General features: G+C 38.6%; 1 protein-coding gene across 4 annotated transcripts in view; it reads left to right on the top strand.

The window, feature by feature from the left end:
* Positions 1 to 23,198, top strand: part of TTN (titin) — a 273,480-nt gene that overhangs the window by 64,892 nt on the left and 185,390 nt on the right. For 3 of the 4 annotated variants that reach the window (XM_015110458.3, XM_077957272.1, XM_077957273.1), the window contains 2 exons: positions 866 to 3,646; positions 4,429 to 4,707. In XM_015110458.3, coding sequence (XP_014965944.3) covers positions 866 to 3,646; positions 4,429 to 4,707 — 3,060 coding nt within the window. Of the gene's footprint in view, positions 1 to 865; positions 3,647 to 4,428; positions 4,708 to 6,684; positions 7,249 to 7,755; positions 8,038 to 8,137; positions 8,417 to 8,853; positions 9,133 to 9,228; positions 9,508 to 9,624; positions 9,913 to 10,027; positions 10,307 to 10,398; positions 10,681 to 10,774; positions 11,054 to 11,162; positions 11,442 to 11,542; positions 11,822 to 11,946; positions 12,235 to 12,367; positions 12,647 to 12,791; positions 13,074 to 13,170; positions 13,450 to 13,567; positions 13,847 to 13,958; positions 14,238 to 14,339; positions 14,628 to 14,873; positions 15,153 to 15,366; positions 15,649 to 16,692; positions 16,972 to 17,089; positions 17,372 to 18,202; positions 18,482 to 18,597; positions 18,886 to 19,044; positions 19,324 to 19,416; positions 19,696 to 19,803; positions 20,083 to 20,194; positions 20,483 to 20,607; positions 20,896 to 21,472; positions 21,755 to 22,011; positions 22,291 to 22,410; positions 22,693 to 22,844; positions 23,124 to 23,198 lie in introns of all 4 variants that reach the window. The other variant, XM_077957271.1, reaches the window with a different exon arrangement.

Here is a 23,198-nt window from a genome sequence, read left to right as displayed (position 1 = left end):
AAGGCAATAAAACTACTAATAACAGGCCTGTTCTACATCCCTAACAGGTTTAATAAAAAATCAAATTGTTTAAAATTACATGTCTTTCATCCTGTCATCCAGGATACTGTTTAAAGAGTCTCTGTTATGCACTGCTTTGTTTCTTGCTCAGTGGTTCTGTATAGGTTTTCTTATACAATAAAATACAAGGAACTTTTAATATTGGAGTTGTTTTCTCTTATTTTTGATTCTCTTATTTTCTTGGCTAATGCCTTACGTAAAGGCTTTGTTCAAGTAATGTGGTGATTTACACAGGTGAAAGAAGGCCTGCATTTCTAGAAACTGAAAACAGTGGTTCTCTTACAAATCCAAATTAAACATTTCCTGTAGCCTCTTATTTTTAATAATGACTTTAGAGGCAGTAATTAGAACATCAATGTTTTATTTTGGAAATAATCAGTCTTTAACAAAGAAGATTATTCTTAAACTCAAGAAAACTCTAAATATAAATAACAATTCTGGATCTTTTTAGAAGTCGATTTAAATAATGCTGGATTATTATAACTAATCAGCAGTTTTTCAAACTTTAAAATTGGAATTATATCTCAAGAAAAACTCATGAGAGCATTTTTAAAACTTATGAACTCTAACACAGATGAAGTGGATCAAAAATTGCATTTGTACAGTATCTATAATTTTGTGTAATTTTTTATGTTAAGCTAAGAAAAATTTAGAAATGTGCTTTTTGATAAATTAATCTTGTAATAATCTAATCATTCCAGGAATAAAGCAGAAGAAGGCCATCAACTGGTATCTAATTCTTTGGTTTCTATTTTTTATTAAATAAAATTTTGTAGTAAAATAATAATCATTTTTCCCCATACAGAGTTTGCTAGTTCTTTTCTGTCTGCCGAGGAAGAAGAACTTCATAGCTCTGAACTTCATTTATCTAATATAAATGAAACACTTGAACTTTTGTCTGAACCTCCAGTTTACTCAACTAAATTTGATTCCAAAAAGGAAGGCGCTGTCCCAGTTTTCATCAAAGAAGTGTCAAGTGCTGATACAAGCATGGGGGATGTGGCTACACTGTCTGTAACTGTCATTGGCATCCCCAAACCTAAAATTCAGTGGTTCTTTAATGGAGTGCCATTAACCCCTTCTGCTGACTACAAATTTGTTTTTGACGGTGATGATCATAGCCTGATCATTCTGTTCACCACATTGGAGGATGAGGGAGAGTATACATGTATGGCTAGTAATGACTATGGACAAGCAATATGTAGTGCCTATCTAAAAATAAATTCCAAAGGAGAAGGTCACAAAGACACAGAAACAGAATCAGCAGTGGCAAAATCTCTGGAAAAGCTTGGAGGTCCTTGTCCTCCTCACTTCCTTAAGGAGTTAAAAGCAGTTCGCTGTGCTCAAGGACTTCCTGCCATCTTTGAGTACACAGTAGTTGGAGAGCCTGCCCCTACTGTTGCATGGTTCAAAGAAAACAAGCAGCTATGCACCAGTGTTTATTACACTATCATTCATAACCCTGATGGCTCTGGGACTTTCATTGTCAATGACCCTCAGAGGGAAGACAGTGGCCTCTATATCTGTAAAGCAGAGAATATGCTGGGTGAGTCCACCTGTGCAGCAGAACTTCTTGTGCTTCTGGAAGACACAGACATGACTGATACCCCCTGCAAAGCAAAGTCCACACCGGAGGCTCCTGAGGATTTTTCACAGACACCCTTAAAGGGTCCCGCAGTTGAAGCAGTTGACTCAGAGCAGGAAATTGCAACGTTTGTAAAAGACACCATTCTGCAAGCTTCTTTAATTACAGAAGAAAACCAGCAACTATCTTATGAGCATATTGCTAAAGCCAATGAATTGAGCAGCCAGCTTCCTTTGGGAGCTCAGGAATTGCAATCCATTTTGAAGCAAGACAAGTCCACTCCTGAAAGCACCAGGGAATTTCTTTGCATCAATGGCAGTACTCACTTTCAGCCTCTCAAGGAACCCTCTCCCAACCTACAACTGCAGACTGTACAGTCCCAGAAAACCTTCTCCAAAGAAAGCATTCTAATGCTTGAAGAGCCTGAGACACAGGCGGTTCTATCAGAGACTGAGAAAATCTTCCCAAGTGCCATGTTCATAGAACAAATTAATTCATTAACAGTTGAGCCTCTGAAAACTGTATTAACTGAACCTGAAGGGAATTATCCACAGTCTTCAATAGAACCTCCGGTGCATTCTTATCTAACCTCTGTGGCTGAGGAAGTGCTTTTACCAAAAGAAAAGACAGTGTCTGATGCCAACAAAGACCAAAGAGTGACTCTTCAAAAGCAAGAGGCACAAAGTGCACTCATCTTGAGTCAGAGCTTAGCAGAGGGACACGTGGAGAGTCTCCAGAGTCCTGATGTCATGATCTCTCAGGTAAACTATGAGCCCCTAGTCCCTTCAGAACACTCATGCACAGAAGGAGCTGAAATTTTGATAGAAAGTGCAGATCCACTGGAAAATGCAGGGCAAGATTCTGCGGTCAGAATTGAGGAAGGCAAGTCCTTAAGATTTCCACTAGCACTTGAAGAAAAGCAGGTACTGCTCAAAGAAGAGCATTCTGACAACGTGGTGATGCCCCCAGACCAAATCATTGAGTCTAAAAGAGAGCCTGTGGCGATAAAGAAAGTGCAGGAGGTACAGGGAAGGGACATTCTTTCTAAGGAAAGCTTGCTTTCTGGTATTCCAGAAGAACAGCGATTAAATCTGAAAATTCAAATCCGCAGGGCTTTGCAAGCAGCTGTGGCCAGTGAGCAGCCAGGTCTTTTCTCTGAGTGGCTAAGAAATATTGAAAAGGTGGAGGTCATGGCCGTAAACATCACCCAAGAGCCCAGACACATCATGTGCACGTACCTTGTTACTTCGGCGAAGTCTATAACAGAAGAAGTAACCATCATTATTGAAGATGTTGATCCTCAAATCACTAACCTGAAAATGGAACTTAAGGATGTTTTGTGTGCTATTATATATGAGGAAATAAGCATCCTAACAGCTGAGGGTCCTAGAATTCAGCAAGGAGCCAAAACAAGTTTGCAGGAAGAAATGGATTCTTTTTCAGGTTCACAGAAGGTTGAACCCATTACTGAACCAGAAGTTGAATCTAAATATCTTATCTCAACTGAAGAGGTCAGGTATTTTAACATGCAAAGTCAGGTTAAATATTTGGATGCCACAACTGTCACTAATGGGGTTGCTTCAGCTGTTGTCTCTGATGAGAAACAAGATGAGAGTCTGAAACCATCAGAGGAAAAAGAGGAGTCCTCCTCTGAAAGTGGTACTGAGGAGGTTGGTACAGTAAAGATACAGGAACCTGAGGGTGGCTTAATCAAAGAGGATGGCCCCGTGATACATACACCCTTAATGGACACTGTTTCTGAGGAAGGTGACATTGTACACCTCACAACATCCATAACAAATGCTAAAGAGGTGAATTGGTATTTTGAGAATAAACTGGTGCCTTCAGATGAAAAGTTCAAGTGTTTACAAGATCAAAATACGTATACGCTAGTCATCGACAAAGTAAATACCGAAGATCATCAAGGAGAGTATGTCTGTGAGGCCTTGAATGACAACGGAAAAACAGCAACTTCAGCCAAACTCACTGTAGTAAAAAGAGGTTGGATTTTAAGGATGAAATAGATCAAGTGTTAACATTCACTGGATTGTAATGATTTAGCTTGCACCACTTAAATTTTCACTTATCTGCCACTTCCAGAATGTAATTTATTTAGAGTAAGAATGAAATCACAGACATAATCATGGTTATGAACTCAGCTTTTCCCTTACTGCCCTGTTGGGTGCTATGCTATCATATCCATGGTACTACTTATGTTAAAAATAAATCATCTTTTCATATGTTTCATAATACCAATAGAGAAGCTTTTTAGTTTATTTTCATATGAGGATAACTTTCATAATATGTAATAAAAAGTATCAGTGAACACCTAGCCACTGTGAAATCACTGGTCTCGCCCTAGATTCAAAATAACCATGATTAGTTGTCTGTTTCTTCTTTCTATTTATTTTTTGCTGTTGTTTCACTTCATCACTTTATTTAGTATATCATGTTTCTTCACATGATTGTCAGTGTTACCATTCAGCATGGTATATTTAAAGAATATATCATGTTGTTATGCATGTAATCCAATAGCATCACATTTTTTTCACAATTCACTGCAGAGCAATGATTGAATATGTTTTTATTTAAAAAAAGCTTATTGTCTTCTTTTGCCTTCAATGATCTTTCTCATTTTCCAGTCACTTGTCTTAAACTGCTGTAATCCATCTCACCAATTTCAACTGTTTTACTCCATTAACAGCAACAAAAGTTAGAAGAAAGAGAAAAATGTCATATGCCTGGTAAGGAGGCATGTTAATGGACTCTACTTCCCTTTGCAGCTGCCCCAGTGATCAGGAGGAGAATCGAACCCCTGGAAGTAGCACTGGGCCACCTAGCCAAATTCACCTGTGAGATCCAAAGTGCTCCCAATGTCCGGTTCCAGTGGTTTAAAGCTGGCCGAGAAATTTATGAGAGTGACAAGTGTTCTATTCGATCTTCAAAATATGTCTCCAGCCTTGAAATCCTAAGAACCCAGGTGGTTGACTGCGGCGAGTATACATGCAAAGCTTCCAATGAGTATGGCAGTGTCAGCTGTACAGCCACACTAACTGTGACAGGTAAATGCCATACATTGGCACAGATGTTGTCACTTCATTTCATATTGTTGTCCTTTTTGCTTTTTGTACATGTGTGGGAAATGCTTGTATTACCAACTGGAGAGACCAATAACCAAGACGGTAACATGGTAGGTAGGTATGCAGAGCCTATATGGGATAAGAAATCATTATTTACAGTCATATTTCCACCACTGACCAAAGAAAAAATAATTTATTATTTGAGAACAATGTTAAGTAATCAAATGAGCTCACCTTGGCCCTTCATATAAAACATATCAGGACAGTTTGGTGCTACTAAAAAGAAAAAAAAAAAGTCTCAATGTATTTAAAAATTTTTAAATCAAATAACCAATTAAGAGCAGAATTACAAACTTAAAAAAATCAATGTCTAGTCTAAAATTAAATCCTTATGTAAGACAGGGAACTAGTACAGGACTGAAAACTAGGATTCTCACTCTAGGCATTTTTACTAGTTTAAAAATAAGACGGCTGGGCACGGTGGCTCACGCCTGTAATCCCAGCACTTTGGAAGGCCAAGGCAGGCAGATCACAAGGTCAGGAGATCGAGACAATCCTGGCTAACACAGTGAAACCCCATCTTTACTAAAAATATAAAAAATTAGCCAGGCGTGGTGTCACGCACCTGTAGTCCCAGCTACTCAGGAGGCTGAGGCAGGAGAATTGCTTGAAACCAGGAGGTGGAGGTTGCAGTGAGCCAGGATCACACTGCTGCTCTCCAGCCTGGGCAACATAGTGGGACTCCATCTAAAAAAAAGAAAGAAAGAAAGAAAAAGAAAAAGAAAATAAGACAACTACATAAATATCCTATTCCCAATTTTCTAATTGATACATAGGTTGACTTTCAAATAGTTAATAACACTCATCAAATACTTGAATTCCTTCATTAACCAAAATATTAGCAGCTAGCTTTTCTTCCTTCCTTCCTTCCTCTCTATCTTTCTTTCTTTCTTTCCCTCTTCCCAAGAGAAAGTGTGAGTATGAACTATATTTTGAGGACAGGGGTAGAGATGCAGTCAAGCCATACTTGGACTGTCAGGGAAGGCTGTCTCTTGGTCTTCTTTGTCAATGAGAATATCAAGGGGAAGGGCAAATGCAGCACATCTCTTGGACATGAAAACGATCAGGTTCCCTATAGCTTCCTCTTCTCTACAATCCTTTTACATGATCCTAAGAAAAACCCAGGCCCATGATGACCCAACCAATGCTTTTCACTCTGGTCAAAATGTCTCCATAAAACCAAGTGCATGATATTATTCATACTGACACTTTTTGAAGTTTCTTTACTCAAATTAGGTCAATTTAGGAATGCAACTAATATTGAAGCTTCAGATAATAAGAGGAAAGGATACAGAGGATGACTTAAAAAAATTAAAAAGAGAGGTTCTGAAAGTCTGGCTTCAAGATGCAGAATGTAAAAGGGAAGTTGCTGCTATTAAATATTTTTACAAGTTTGAGTTGGCCTAGAGGATGCATTCATAGTTAAGCCATATAAGAATTTCCAGGCAGTTGACGTGAGGGTTACAAAGACATTACACAACTACTTCAATCTTCTTATCACTTAATATCCCTACTCTTTAGAAGAGTCAAATATATTTTCTTTATCTTCCTTACATAGTCTTCTAATTTGCAGAATTAAAGTATCAGCTCAATAGCTTATCAAATAATTAAACAATCAGCCACTAAAATGGACAAATCTTTAGCAATGTTACTTAATAAAGGAACACTTGTCTTTTCTTTGATAGAGACAAGTAAAGTGATGTCTTGCTCCTTTATAAAGAACACTCTCATCCCTTTCCTTTGACAATCTTTTGTTCTTATTAACGCATTACTCTATTTTAAATTATGGCTCACGTCTATCTAAAGACTTAACTCATCTTTTCTCTGTCTCGGAATATATAATTACAGCAAGTGCTTTGGTGGGGACTAAATGTAATGCTGGAAAAATTTCTTTTGCAGAGGCATATCCACCAACCTTTCTCTCCAGACCTAAGTCCCTTACGACTTTTGTGGGTAAGGCAGCCAAGTTCCTCTGCACAGTGACAGGGACTCCTGTGATAGAAACCATTTGGCAGAAAGATGGTGCTGCACTCTCACCTTCACCTAACCGGAAGATTTCTGACGCAGAAAACAAACACATTTTAGAACTCTCAAACCTTACCATTCAAGATAGAGGAGTTTATTCTTGTAAGGCTTCTAACAAATTTGGAGCAGACATCTGCCAAGCAGAGTTGGTCATCATTGATAAGCCATGTTTCATTAAAGAATTAGAGCCTGTGCAATCTGCTATCAATAAGAAGGTCCACCTTGAGTGCCAAGTAGATGAAGACAGAAAAGTCACAGTTACGTGGAACAAAGATGGGCAAAAACTCCCCCCAGGGAAAGATTATAAGATCTGTTTTGAAGATAAAATAGCAACACTTGAGATTCCTCTGGCCAAACTGAGAGATTCAGGAACCTATGTCTGTATAGCTTCAAATGAGGCTGGAAGCAGCTCCTGTTCAGCCACAGTCACTGTCAGAGGTAAGAAACATGTGAATGTATTTCCAGTCCTTTCTCTGCAAGGAATCCTCGGTAGAAAAACTGTTGGCAAACAATTCAGTCAGTACACTTTGTTATTAAAATAATGCCATTCAGCAAACATTATGGTTTGGGAAAGTCCTGGCATTGTTTGATTTTATGTTTTTAATCCTCTTCAAAGTTCACTTACTTTTGTTCTTCTAAATTGTCTGCTATTAACAAAGCTTGCTTAAAATTTCTTCTAAGAAAAAATTCCAAGTGTCTGGGAAATTCCTAACTATCTTCTTTTATAAAATTGTTCTTTGTGTAGGTAGTCTGTTTATTGTTATTTTATTTTAAACCAAGAGACTGGGAAAGTGTCTTAGAATGATAGGAACCTGTTAAATGCACCACAGCTTTTTCAGAAATTTTATGTGTGTTGGGTCTCTTTGTTGTATATGTCTACTTTTCTTTTGTGGAGTTTATGTTTCAGATATCTTCTCCTTTTTCTTTTTTGTAAACTTCATGTAGAACCACCATCCTTCGTGAAGAAGGTGGATCCCTCTTATTTAATGCTGCCAGGTGAATCAGCACGCCTCCATTGCAAGCTGAAAGGCTCACCTGTGATCCAGGTTACTTGGTTTAAAAATAACAAAGAACTCAGTGAAAGTAACACAGTCCGAATGTATTTTGTCAATTCTGAGGCCATACTTGATATTACGGATGTAAAAGTTGACGACAGTGGGAGTTACTCATGTGAAGCCGTGAATGACGTTGGCAGTGATAGCTGCAGTACTGAAATAGTTATCAAAGGTTTGTTTACTGACTTTCCATGCAGTATTTTTCTGAGAAAAGATTTCCCTTTCAATTATTTATTACTCATTACTTACACAATGCTTTCATGCTTTTGTAGAACCTCCTTCTTTCATCAAAACTCTTGAGCCTGCGGACATAGTGAGAGGAACAAATGCTCTACTTCAGTGTGAAATCTCAGGCACTGGACCATTTGAAATTAGCTGGTTCAAAGATAAGAAACAAATTCGAAGTAGTAAAAAATACAGATTGTTTTCTCAGAAGTCTCTTGTGTGTCTGGAGATCTTTTCTTTTAATAGCGCAGATGTTGGTGACTATGAATGTGTTGTTGCTAATGAAGTTGGCAAGTGTGGCTGCAGGGCAACACACTTACTCAAAGGTTAGTGCTTGAAAAGCTAATGTCTCTTTGACAAATTGTCAAAATAGCTTTCTTACCCCAAGGAAGAAAAACTGATACTTTTTTCTCTTGTCCTATCCTTTAAATTTGTTTTGTCTTGGTTTGACCTGGGACCTTGGGAACAAAGTCAATAACTTTCGCCTGGTCTTTTTCCTGAGACCAGTGTAAATATCTATTATCTGATACCAAAAGGGAATTACATAATAAGCCATTTTGTCAGCTGACGAACATGTATCGTCTATGCCTCTGTCTCTTGGATGGAATTATAATTATTCTTAACTTTTATTTCTTCTTCTAATTAACACTGTGAAATACTATTGGGACAAGATAAATATAATCTTGATAAAACTCTTAAATATAGATGGTGTTGAAAGTGTTTGGGAATTGATATGTTTTATGTGCTCTCTTTCCTTAATTAGAACCTCCAACCTTTGTAAAGAAAGTAGATGATTTTATTGCACTAGCAGGACAAACTGTTACCCTGCAAGCTGCTGTGAGAGGGTCGGAACCCATTTCTGTCACATGGATGAAAGGACAAGAGGTCATTAGAGAAGACGGAAAAATCAAAATGAGCTTTTCCAACGGTGTTGCAGTCTTGATAATCCCTGATGTTCAGATTAGTTTTGGAGGCAAATACACGTGCCTGGCTGAAAATGAAGCTGGAAGCCAAACATCTGTTGGGGAATTAATAGTTAAAGGTTTGTGTAGGAACATTTAAACCTCAAATTGCTACTTAGATTTAAAGTGAAACCCTAATATGCATTTAGGATCCTAACTATTTCATACCATCGTAGAACCTGCCAAAATCATTGAGCGAGCAGAACTGATCCAGGTGACAGCAGGAGATCCCGCCACACTGGAGTACACAGTGGCAGGCACGCCAGAACTGAAGCCCAAATGGTACAAAGATGGGAGACCCTTGGTCGCCAGTAAAAAATACCGAATAAGTTTTAAAAACAATGTTGCTCAGCTCAAATTTTATTCAGCTGAGCTGCACGATAGTGGCCAATACACATTTGAGATTTCCAATGAAGTGGGCAGCAGCTCCTGTGAGACTACATTCACTGTGTTAGGTTAGTATTTTTAGAAAATGATGCTGCATATGCATTTGAAACCCAACAAATGGCCTAAAGTCAATCACTGAGCACTTTTCTATATTGACCATTTCTCCCTTCTTGTGCCACAAACAGATCGAGACATTGCTCCATTTTTTACCAAACCCTTGCGCAACGTGGATAGTGTTGTTAATGGTACCTGCAGACTGGACTGCAAAATTGCAGGCTCCCTTCCCATGAGGGTGTCCTGGTTTAAGGATGGCAAAGAAATAACTTCTTCTGACAGATACAGGATAGCATTTGTGGAAGGCACAGCCTCTTTGGAGATCATCAGAGTAGACATGAACGATGCAGGCAATTTCACTTGTCGAGCCACAAATTCCGTGGGAAGCAAAGACAGCAGTGGAGCCCTGATTGTGCAAGGTTGGCTGGAGACTTTGCATTTTATCCTTATTAAAGATTATGTTCAAATTAAGTTGTCTTCCCTTAGATCAGACCTCTTAACCCTTTGAAATTCTTTCTTATACCCCTTCTTCAGAACCACCCAGTTTTGTAATTAAACCCGGCTCAAAGGATGTTCTGCCTGGCTCAGCAGTCTGCCTGAAGAGCACTTTCCAAGGATCTACTCCTCTCACAATCAGATGGTTTAAGGGCAACAAAGAGCTGGTTTCTGGTGGAAGCTGCTATATCACCAAAGAAGCTTTAGAGAGTTCCCTGGAACTTTATGCAGTAAAAACCTCTGATTCAGGCACATACACATGTAAAGTCAGCAATGTCGCTGGAGGCGTGGAATGCAGTGCAAACTTGTTTGTAAAAGGTTTGCATTGTTTTCTTGACATCTCTGTGCTACCCTTGTTATACATTCTCTCCTCTTTCTCACATTTCTTAATAAATTCCTTCCTTCCACAGAACCTGCCACATTTGTTGAAAAGTTAGAGCCATCACAGCTGTTAAAGAAGGGAGATGCCACCCAGCTAGCCTGCAAAGTAACTGGTACCCCTCCAATTAAAATAACATGGTTTGCAAATGATAGAGAAATTAAGGAGAGCAGCAAACACAGAATGTCTTTCGTGGAGTCTGCTGCAGTTCTAAAACTGACAGATGTTGGCATCGAAGACAGTGGTGAATATATGTGTGAGGCCCAGAATGAGGCTGGCAGTGACCACTGCAGTAGCATTATAATAGTCAAAGGTTTGTGTTCACTTTGCCTCTTGTGTTGCCAAAGTTATGGCCCATGGCACAGACCCCTCCTCCCTTAATGCAAATCATTCCTTTTTTACTGTAGAGTCACCTTACTTTACCAAGGAATTTAAACCAATTGAAGTCTTAAAGGAGTACGATGTCATGTTGCTGGCTGAGGTGGCAGGCACTCCTCCCTTTGAGATCACTTGGTTCAAAGACAACACAACCCTGCGAAGTGGTAGAAAGTTTAAGACCTTCATTCAGGATCATCTGGTTAGCCTGCAGATCCTCAAGTTTGTAGCTGCAGATGCTGGTGAATACCAGTGTCGGGTGACCAATGAGGTGGGCAGTAGCATCTGCAGTGCCAGGGTGACTTTAAGAGGTTAGTGTTGGTTCCAGTGATGGACTGGCTCTGCTGAAGAGTCAATTCTTTTTTTTAAGCCAGTTTTACTTTAGGGATAATATTGATTGAGAATTAATTCTTCTGTTAGAACCCCCATCCTTCATAAAGAAGATCGAGAGTACCAGCTCCCTCCGAGGAGGCACAGCTGCCTTCCAGGCCACGCTGAAGGGCTCCTTGCCAATTACGGTGACTTGGCTAAAAGACAACGATGAAATCACTGAAGATGATAATATAAGAATGACCTTTGAGAACAATGTGGCCAGTTTGTACCTCAGTGGCATTGAAGTCAAGCATGATGGGAAATATGTCTGTCAGGCCAAAAATGATGCAGGAATACAAAGATGTTCTGCATTACTCTCAGTAAAAGGTTGGTTCAGAAAGTTTGCCTTGGATTTGAGGAAGAAATGCAGATGTAAGCCTTTCAGCAGGGTAATGCACAACCCACATCTATCCCTTTGTTTTCTACAGAACCTGCAACAATCACCGAGGAAGCTGTGTCTATAGATGTCACCCATGGAGACCCAGCCACTTTGCAGGTTAAATTTTCAGGGACTAAGGAGATTACAGCCAAATGGTTTAAAGATGGCCAAGAACTGACCCTGGGCTCAAAATATAAAATCAGTGTTACTGATACAGTCTCAATACTGAAGATTATTTCTACAGAAAAGAAAGATAGTGGAGAATATACTTTCGAGGTCCAAAATGATGTTGGGAGAAGCAGCTGCAAGGCTAGAATTAATGTATTAGGTTGGTATTGTTCTTCTATAGGGAGGATTGGGCATCTCCATGCTCCTTCTTCCCTTAAAATTAAAAAAAAATACAAGTTAGTAGATTGACCTTTTTTTTTGTTTGTTTGCTTTTTCATTGAATAGATCTTATCATACCTCCTTCATTCACCAAAAAGCTGAAGAAAATGGACAGCATTAAAGGCTCTTTCATTGACTTAGAATGTATAGTGGCTGGGTCACATCCCATAAGCATCCAGTGGTTCAAAGATGACCAAGAAATATCAGCTAGTGAAAAGTACAAATTCTCTTTTCATGACAATACTGCCTTCTTGGAAATCAGTCAACTGGAAGGTACCGACAGCGGGACATACACTTGTTCTGCCACCAATAAGGCAGGGCACAACCAGTGCAGTGGGCATCTGACAGTCAAAGGTTGGCAAATTTTACTTCCACTTATCAAGAACTTACAAAATATTTTTCTTTCATTTCTCAATTTTTACCTTTATTGCTAAGTTATAAAATAAAACTTCCTCTTTTCTTTTGCTTCTTGTTTCTTTCACCCCAGAACCCCCTTATTTTGTGGAAAAGCCACAGTCACAAGATGTCAATCCCAACACAAGGGTTCAGTTAAAGGCTCTTGTGGGTGGCACTGCACCCATGACAATAAAGTGGTTTAAAGATAACAAAGAGCTACACTCAGGAGCAGCCCGCTCGGTTTGGAAGGACGACACCTCTACCATTCTAGAGCTCTTTGCAGCCAAAGCTACCGATTCCGGAACCTACATTTGCCAACTAAGCAATGATGTTGGCACAGCAACCAGTAAAGTCACTCTCTTTGTAAAAGGTCTGGTCTCTACATCTCCTCACTTTCTTGCTTGTCTAAATTTTCTTGCCTGGGGGTGGGGAGGGAAAAACGCTTAAGAAAGCAGTTTTGCCCAGTGACCTGTTTTTAAAAATATTGAACATCACAATTCTTTTTCCATCTTTAGAACCTCCTCAATTCATTAAGAAGCCCAGTCCAGTCTTAGTGCTGAGGAATGGACAGTCAACAACATTTGAATGCCAAATAACAGGCACTCCTGAAATCCGAGTGTCTTGGTATCTAGACGGGAATGAAATAACAGCCATTCAGAAGCATGGCATTTCCTTCATTGATGGTTTAGCCACTTTCCAGATTTCTAGTGCCAGGGTAGAAAATAGTGGGACTTATGTCTGTGAAGCTCGAAATGATGCGGGCACGGCGAGCTGCAGCATTGAACTCAAAGTGAAAGGTTTGTGAATGGAATCTATTCTCCATTTTGGCTGTGCTGCCTGATAGGTTTGGGGTCTTCCTTTAAGTAAGCTACTGTCTTCCTTTTGAATCTTTAGAACCCCCCACCTTTATCAGAGAGCTGAAGCCTGTGGAGGTAGTAAAAGATAGTGACGTGGAGCTGGAATGTGAAGTTACAGGAACACCTCCGTTTGAAGTCACTTGGCTGAAGAATAACAAGGAAATTCGAAGCAGCAAAAAATACACATTGACCGACAGAGTGTCTGTGTTTAGCCTCCATATAACCAAGTGTGACCCTTCAGACACTGGGGAATACCAGTGCATTGTATCCAATGAAGGTGGCAGCTGCTCTTGCAGTGCTAGAGTTGCCCTGAAAGGTCAGTTTTACAAGAAGGAGCCTACCAAATAAAAATTCTGTAAGGCTTTTTAATCTTATGATTATGGGTAGGAGTTACAATATGTCTCTTCTTTTCACACTCTTTTATTTAACCACAGAACCACCATTGTTTATTAAGAAGATAGAAAATACCACTACTGTTTTGAAAACTTCTGCCACCTTTCAGAGTATCGTGGCAGGTTCTCCTCCTATTTCTATAACCTGGCTAAAGGATGATCAGATTCTTGATGAAGATGATAACATCTATATTTCATTTGTGGACAGTGTGGCCACACTTCAAATCAGAAGTGTGGATAATGGGCACAGTGGGAGATATACGTGTCAAGCCAAGAATGAGTCAGGAGTTGAGAGGTGTTATGCTTTCCTTTTAGTACAAGGTTTGTAAGCTATTCTCTTTCAAAGATAGTCTACAGAGACAGTTTCATGAGCAGACATTATTTCTAGTGGAGTTATCAATGTAACTCATCCACATTTTCATTTCTACTACAGAACCAGCTCAAATCATAGAGAAAGCTAAATCAGTTGATGTTACGGAGAAAGATCCCGTGACTTTGGAATGTGTTGTGGCTGGAACACCAGAACTCAAAGTGAAATGGCTTAAAGATGGGAAACAAATAGTTCCCAGTAGATACTTTTCAATGAGTTTTGAAAACAACGTGGCCAGTTTTAGGATTCAGTCAGTAATGACACAGGACAGTGGTCAGTATACTTTCAAGGTGGAAAATGACTTTGGAAGCAGTAGCTGTGATGCCTACCTAAGAGTGCTAGGTTTGTATCTTTACCCCAGTCAACTTCCCTTATTTATAGTATGTCCTTTGTAAACAAATAACAAGAAATTAATGGATGTGTTTTGCTGTTTGCATTGGACAGATCAAAATATTCCTCCATCATTCACCAAAAAATTAACCAAAATGGATAAAGTTCTGGGCTCTTCTATTCATATGGAGTGCAAGGTTTCTGGTTCACTTCCCATTAGTGCTCAGTGGTTTAAGGATGGAAAAGAAATATCCACAAGTGCAAAATACAGACTTGTATGCCATGAGAGATCTGTGTCTCTGGAAGTTAATAATCTGGAATTAGAAGATACTGCAAATTACACATGCAAAGTGTCAAATGTAGCAGGAGATGATGCATGCAGTGGCATCTTAACTGTGAAAGGTTAGAATTTCTTTACCTCTTCTTGGTTCTTCTTTGTGAATGGTTCTTAAATGTATCACTCTTACCTTTGTATCCTTTAGAGCTAAAATCTCTATGATTCTGGTTCTTTAGACACATATTCGTTGTGTTCAAGAAATATTTAGCCATTGCCTCTTTTCAAGAGCGTTTTCTTAAATGTCCATAAAACTGTCACAATAATTCAACTGCAAGCAACTTAATTAAATATATCTCTCTCAAAATCTATAGAACCACCAAGCTTCCTAGTGAAACCTGAGCGACAACAAGCCATACCTGATTCTACAGTGGAATTCAAGGCAGTACTAAAAGGAACACCACCATTTAAAATAAAATGGTTTAAGGATGATGTGGAACTTGTCTCAGGTCCTAAATGTTTCATTGGCTTGGAAGGGTCGACTAGCTTCTTAAATCTCTACTCAGTGGATGCTTCTAAGACTGGACAGTATACTTGCCACGTTACCAATGATGTTGGTAGCGACTCTTGTACTACAATGTTACTTGTGACAGGTGTGCAAGTTTGATTGTTTTTATGTTTCTGTCTGACTGTGTCTATGGTTCTCTATATTCAGTTACAATGTCTCTAAACAATCAAGAAAACAGTATTCTTTCTAACATAGTAGACAGTATTTGCTCATGTTTTTCTCTTCCCTATGTATTACCTAATTTAACTATTGTTATTTATTTCTGTTCCCTCATACTCTCCTCTTTCCTGACTCTTTAGAACCACCAAAGTTTGTAAAGAAATTAGAAGCATCCAAAATTGTGAAAGCAGGTGACTCTTCACGACTTGAATGCAAGATAGCTGGATCCCCAGAAATCAGAGTTGTATGGTTCCGAAATGAACATGAACTTCCAGCCAGTGATAAGTACAGAATGACTTTCATTGACTCAGTGGCCGTCCTACAGATGAACAATCTCAGTACTGAGGACAGTGGAGATTTCATTTGTGAGGCTCAGAATCCTGCTGGCAGCACAAGCTGCAGTACCAAGGTTATAGTAAAAGGTAGACATCTTGTTCTTATGTTTCTCATTAAATGAAAACCGTCTTCTCCTCTGGGTATTATAGCTCTTTATTCATTTACTATCATTTTAGTTTCCATTTGAGATCATAGAATATTTTTCTGAGCTAGTATTATTTCCCTTTTTAGATGTTTTTCCTTCTTGAATTGTGCTTACATGTAACTAGTCATCATGAAATATTTTTCTGTTATTCCAGTGTCATAATTCTGATTACCTCAACACATTTGCCAAACATCAAACGTGATGTTTCAAAACTGCACACAAGAAAACGAAGTAGGCATTTTAAAATTAGTCTTTGCCTTCAATCAACTTACAGATATATCATTCTCACTATAATCTATATCATTAACAACAAGCACTATTTACTATATCTATGCAAAGTGAGAGCAATACAGGTTTTAAACTTATGTTTAAAACAGGACAATCATATTTTTTCCTTCTCTCTCAAGAATCACTTCCTATCTTTTAAAAATTATATGACTATACCTTGGTACAAACAGTACCCATATTTTTTTGCTGCAATTTTCCTGTGCTTTTTTTTTGTCACAAAGGCCAAGTTTGTCTTGTGGCAAGACAGTTATTGCAGTAATCATTTGCTGAAATGGAAGACTTAGATCACAGATGTTGTGATGACTTCCAGGTGTCTGTTACAGAACATATACAAAAAAAATCATCCTTGAAATTAGAATTCCATACTTCGTGCAAATCCTATTTATTGCTATACTTGCTTATTTACAATTTTTGTATCAATCTTTGTAGCCTAAGATACATCAGTAAGGGGGAGTAGACAGAATGTTGAACTTTTCAGTAACAACATCTAGGATCTATCTGGGTTCTCGGCCCATCTAGCTGGTTATCTTGTGAAGGTGAATGACTTCTGAGGCTGTTATCCCATGGAGTGATAGTGCTGGACTCTATTTACCCATTAGAATATCCTAACCTTTTCTTCCAATTTAAAGACAAATAAAAAACTTTCATTCTGTGAAATTCAGTAGCCCAATTCATGAGAAATTCTTGTTTTTTACAGAGCCACCTGTTTTTAGCAGCTTCCCTCCAGTAGTAGAAACCCTTAAAAATGCTGAAGTCAGTCTTGAATGTGAACTTTCGGGAACACCACCATTTGAGGTGGTGTGGTACAAAGACAAGCGGCAACTCAGAAGCAGCAAGAAATACAAAATTGCATCCAAAAACTTCCACACAAGTATTCACATTCTCAATGTGGACACTTCAGACATCGGTGAATACCACTGCAAAGCACAGAATGAAGTGGGAAGTGATACTTGCGTTTGTACTGTAAAATTGAAAGGTAAATATAGTGCATTCACATGGCAGAAATGTCATAAATGTGCAAAATCCCATTTTTTTCACTCTCACATGATCTGGACAATCTTTTCAAAAATCTCCATCCATCTTTTCCTGTCCAGAACCACCAAGATTTGTCTCCAAACTGCACAGCCTCACCGTGGTAGCTGGAGAGCCTGCTGAATTACAAGCATCCATAGAAGGCGCCCAGCCTATTTTTGTCCAGTGGCTTAAAGAGAAGGAAGAAGTGATTAGAGAAAGTGAAAACATCAGGATTACATTTGTGGAAAATGTTGCAACTCTGCAGTTTGCGAAAGCAGAGCCAGCTAATGCTGGAAAGTATATCTGCCAAATCAAGAATGATGGTGGAATGAGGGAGAACATGGCCACACTGACCGTCTTAGGTTGGTACAATAACCCACGATAGAAACTGGTGCCAAATGCTGGAATGAATTACTAAGAGTTACTGGAAGACTCTTTTTCTGAATTTCTTCTAGAACTATATTTATCCTCATCTATTTGAAAGGTCTAGAGGAAAGACATAGTCGATCTTTCAAACACTCTTTTCTGTTTCTGTGATTCTAACAAAAGTAAACATCTGTTTTATTGTTTAATAACTACCTGTCTTAATCAATTAGCAGATGTAATCATGACTCTCTTTGATTAAGCATGAAAGAATACAGAGCCCAGCATGTGCTACAAGAGTAATTGTTAAAACTAACAAGAACTCCAAAGGTTGGCATTTGATAGCAAAGCTTGCACATAAAATTAAATGACAATTAAACAATTGTTTGAATAACATCTTTCAAAGAATTGTCTTTAACACCTTAAAGTAGAGCAAAAATACCAAGTAATTCACAATAACGTGTAGCCTTTGATCTACAGAGGGTCAAGTGGAAATCAATATATACTATCTAATGCACATTGTTTAAATCGATTTGAGATGAGTCGTGCATGAACATATATTTCTTAAGAATAATTGCTATAAGATGACAGCAAGAGTGGTGGGAAAAGTAAAAAATAAAGAAAAAAGAAAACTAAAAAGAAAAAATATTAAAACAAAAAATAGCTATCATTCTATGACTGCATGTAATTATGGAATCACACTTTAAAGTCGAGAGAGCGAGCACCCTAACGTAACCATCTCATTGGGAGAAACAATCTTAGTGAATGTGATAGTAGAGACACAGTAAAGATCCCAGACTTTGACAAATGGATATCATGTTTTATTTCAGAGCCCGCAGTCATTGTTGAGAAGGCAGGACCGATGACAGTGACTGTAGGAGAAACGTGCACTCTGGAGTGCAAGGTGGCTGGCACTCCAGAACTCTCTGTTGAATGGTACAAGGATGGAAAGCTGTTGACCAGCAGCCAAAAACACAAATTTAGCTTCTACAACAAAATCTCTTCCTTAAAGATTCTCTCAGTTGAAAGGCAAGATGCAGGCACATACACTTTCCAGGTTCAAAATAATGTTGGGAAAAGCAGCTGCACAGCTGTAGTTGATGTTTCAGGTCAGTTCTGCTATTTTTCTCTGGTTGCTTATGCAAATTCCTTTTACAAGTTTCCTTCTTTCAAGTCTCTTCTATTCTTTCAAATCATGATGAGTCTCTTGCCTTTCCTCACACAGACCGAACAGTTCCTCCCTCTTTCACACGAAGACTGAAAAATACTGGTGGGGTGTTAGGTGCCTCTTGCATCTTGGAATGCAAAGTAGCTGGATCATCACCTATCTCAGTTGCCTGGTTTCATGAAAAAACTAAGATTGTCAGTGGAGCAAAGTACCAGACCACATTTTCAGATAATGTCTGCACATTGCAGTTGAATTCTCTGGATTCATCAGATATGGGCCATTACACATGTGTGGCTGCTAATGTCGCTGGGTCTGATGAATGTCGCGCAGTGCTAACTGTACAAGGTCAGTAGACAGTCCAACTTGTAAGGAATTTCATACAAATTCCTTTTCAGGTGCACATCTATGTTGACAAACATTCAAAAGTGCTCTAAAGTTTTATTCAAAATTGCAACTCCATTTGAAGCTTACAGGATCTTTCAATTGTTCTCCATGTCTACATAGAACCACCCTCTTTTGTGAAAGAACCTGAACCTTTGGAAGTACTACCAGGGAAAAATGTAACCTTCACAAGTGTTATTAGAGGAACCCCTCCATTCAAAGTCGGCTGGTTCAGAGGTGCCAGAGAACTAGTGAAAGGAGACCAGTGCAGCATCTATTTTGAAGACACTGTGGCAGAACTGGAATTATTTAATGTTGACATATCTCACAGTGGGGAATACACCTGTGTGGTTTCTAACAATGCTGGCCAAGCATCTTGCACTACCCGTCTCTTTGTAAAAGGTTTGCTCAAGTGGATTTGCTTTTTCTATTTTCTGTATACTGACATCTTTGTGTTTTTATTGTGTTTAACTGCTGTGCTTTGTCACTTACTAGAACCAGCTGCATTTGTGAAGAGATTAAGTGATCATTCTGTAGAACCAGGGAAGTCCATAATTCTGGAGAGCACCTACACTGGAACACTTCCAATTTCTGTCACTTGGAAAAAGGATGGTTTTAACATAACTACCTCTGAAAAATGTAACATAGTCACAACAGAGAAAACTTGTATCCTGGAAATTCTGAATAGCACAAAAAGAGATGCAGGACAGTATTCCTGCGAGATTGAAAATGAGGCAGGAAGGGATGTTTGTGGAGCTCTGGTATCTACATTAGGTGCGTTGTCTTATTGTCTTTTAAATCATTTGCATTCTTCTAACCTGTAGCATAGTTTCTTTGATATTCATTAATTCCAGTTGCTGATTGTGAGCCTTTCTTCCTTAGAACCGCCTTATTTTGTTACGGAACTGGAACCTCTGGAGGCATCAGTTGGAGATTCGGTTTCTTTACAATGCCAAGTTGCTGGGACACCAGAAATTACAGTGTCTTGGTACAAAGGAGACACCAAATTACGGCCAACTCCTGAATACAGGACCTACTTTACAAACAATGTGGCCACGCTTGTTTTTAATAAGGTGAACCTCAATGACAGCGGAGAGTACACATGCAAAGCAGAAAATAGTATAGGAACTGCTTCTTCTAAGACTGTGTTCAGAATTCAAGGTGACGATATTTTACAAATTAAGAAATTCCTTTTTTCCTTAACTCTTGTATCTTTATGGTGAAGTTCTCATTTCATCTCCTAATGCCTTAAGTATTACGTGTCTCCCTACAGAGCGCCAACTCCCACCTTCCTTTGCAAGACAATTAAAGGACATTGAACAAACTGTGGGGTTACCTGTTACACTCACTTGTCGATTAAATGGCTCTGCACCCATCCAAGTGTGCTGGTATAGAGATGGAGTACTTTTAAGAGATGATGAAAATCTACAGACATCGTTTGTAGATAATGTGGCAACTTTAAAAATTTTGCAAACTGACTTGAGTCACTCTGGCCAGTACTCTTGCTCAGCTTCCAACCCACTCGGAACAGCATCTTCTAGTGCTAGACTCACAGCAAGAGGTTTGTTCACATGTCACACTTTTTCTTTGCAAACTGTGACTTCATATTTCATTGTCAAAGTAGAAATGACCAATGGCAAAAAAAAAAAAAAACAAACACACATTGCCTTTCTTCTCATCTTCCAGAACCCAAGAAATCTCCCTTCTTTGACATCAAGCCTGTATCTATAGATGTTATTGCTGGAGAAAGTGCTGATTTTGAGTGTCACGTTACTGGTGCTCAACCAATGCGAATCACTTGGTCAAAAGATAACAAGGAGATCCGTCCTGGAGGAAACTATACAATCACATGTGTGGGAAACACTCCTCATTTGAGAATTCTTAAAGTAGGCAAAGGAGACTCTGGTCAATATACTTGCCAAGCAACCAATGATGTTGGCAAAGACATGTGCTCAGCTCAGCTCAGTGTAAAAGGTATCATTCCATGGCTTTTCACAATATTTGTTCCTTACCATGTTTACATAATTGTCTTATAAATGTTTCTTTGGTTTTTAAGTGTTTGAGATAAACTAACTGGACATGTTAGAATTTGTGTATTAGTGTTGGAGGTAACATTAATCAAAGTTGTGTTTTCTCTTTATATTGTTCTTTACATTAGTGTATCTCTAAGTGTAATCTTATCAAAAAGTATTGTTTAATTGAAATTTGTTAAATGTCGTTTTAACTGTCTAGTCCATTTTTTAATGCTTTCTTGTTATATGGCATTCTGATTTATCATTACTAAATGTTGATCAAATACATCTATAATACATTAATTTTTATGTTTTAACTTACATAGTCAAACTAAAAAAAGTATCAACTAAATTATTTAAAATGTTATGAGATTATTTAACTTAAAAGATAACTTATTTTACTGCAAAATCCTCAGAAAGTATATTCTTAATAACAAACCAGTTTAAATATAAATTTATGGGCTCTTCAGCTACAAAAACAAGCTCTTTTAACATGTATAATAAATATCCCTCACTGACTGTTTTGTTTGGTTTACTAGAACCTCCAAAGTTTGTTAAGAAATTAGAAGCTTCAAAAGTTGCAAAGCAGGGGGAATCCATTCAACTGGAATGTAAAATAAGTGGTTCCCCAGAAATCAAAGTTTCGTGGTTCCGAAATGACAGTGAACTTCATGAAAGTTGGAAATACAACATGTCATTCATTAATTCTGTGGCACTGCTTACCATCAATGAAGCTAGTGCTGAGGACAGCGGGGACTACATTTGTGAGGCTCATAATGGTGTTGGTGACGCCAGCTGCAGCACAGCGTTGACAGTGAAAGGTTAGACACACTAAGCTTCTTCATTTCTTTATTCTCCTCTGATTTGGGCTCTTAGCAAAGTTACGAGCTCCAAAATAAAAGGATAATTAAGGTTATTTTGTTGCAATTCTTCAACAAGTTTTAATGAATTGTCATTTCTTGTGTCAGCATGTATTGTCATATGATCACACCAGTCAGTCTTCAAGGTTCTAGATTTAATTTTTTCTTCCTTTATAGTAAGCAAGTGTTCTCATTGTTTATCTTCTTTTTTCTGGTAGCACCTCCTATTTTCACCCAGAAGCCTTCTCCAGTAGGAGCTCTTAAAGGTTCTGATGTGATTCTACAATGTGAAATTTCGGGAACTCCCCCATTTGAAGTAGTATGGGTTAAAGATCGAAAGCAAGTTAGAAGCAGCAAGAAATTTAAAATCACTTCGAAAAATTTTGATACAAGTCTTCATATCCTTAACCTTGAAGCCTCCGATGTCGGGGAATATCACTGCAAAGCTACTAACGAGGTGGGAAGTGACACGTGTTCTTGCTCTGTCAAGTTCAAAGGTTTGTATACATGGGCACAAAAATATATGCCCCTTACTTCTATCTGTTCTTGCCTAACTAATAACTTGTGTGGCCATGACTCTCACATTTTTTCCTCTAATCACAAATTTCTTTCATCAGAACCTCCACGATTCGTGAAAAAGCTAAGTGACACCTCAACACTTATTGGGGATGCTGTTGAGTTACGGGCCATAGTGGAGGGCTTCCAGCCAATTTCTGTTGTCTGGCTGAAAGATAAAGGTGAAGTCATCAGAGAAAGTGAGAACACCAGGATTTCATTCATTGATAACATTGCAACCCTCCAGCTGGGGAGTCCAGAAGCATCGAATTCTGGAAAATATATATGCCAAATCAAAAACGATGCTGGAATGAGAGAATGCTCTGCAGTCTTGACTGTACTAGGTTAGTAGCAAAGCACAGCCAGAGAAAAAATATCAAGTTAATTGATCCATGATCATTTTCCTCAAATATTCCTCTTATCGAGTAATACAGTGATTGTACTCTTGAGTTTGACAGGTGACTTTGTTTTCAATGCAAAATACTTCTTCTTTTAGAACCAGGCAGAATCATAGAGAAGCCAGAACCCATGACTGTCACTACTGGAAATCCTTTTGCATTAGAATGTGTAGTGACTGGAACACCCGAACTCTCAGCCAAGTGGTTCAAAGATGGAAGAGAATTGTCTGCAGACAGCAAACATCACATTACATTCATCAATAAAGTAGCTTCCCTCAAAATCCCCTCTGCAGAAATGAGTGACAAAGGGTTATATAGCTTTGAAGTGAAAAACAGTGTTGGCAAAAGTAACTGCACTGTATCTGTCCATGTTTCTGGTGAGTAGAATGAGATTTTTGTGCATTTACAATATTTCCACGGGGTGGAGGGGCACAGAATAAAACTTCTCTTTA

Source organism: Macaca mulatta, chromosome 12 (genome assembly GCF_049350105.2).
Source record: "Macaca mulatta isolate MMU2019108-1 chromosome 12, T2T-MMU8v2.0, whole genome shotgun sequence".
Classification (NCBI taxonomy): domain Eukaryota; kingdom Metazoa; phylum Chordata; class Mammalia; order Primates; family Cercopithecidae; genus Macaca; species Macaca mulatta.
The sequence above is the reverse complement of the archived record's forward strand: the minus strand, read 5'-3'. Positions and strand labels throughout refer to the sequence as shown.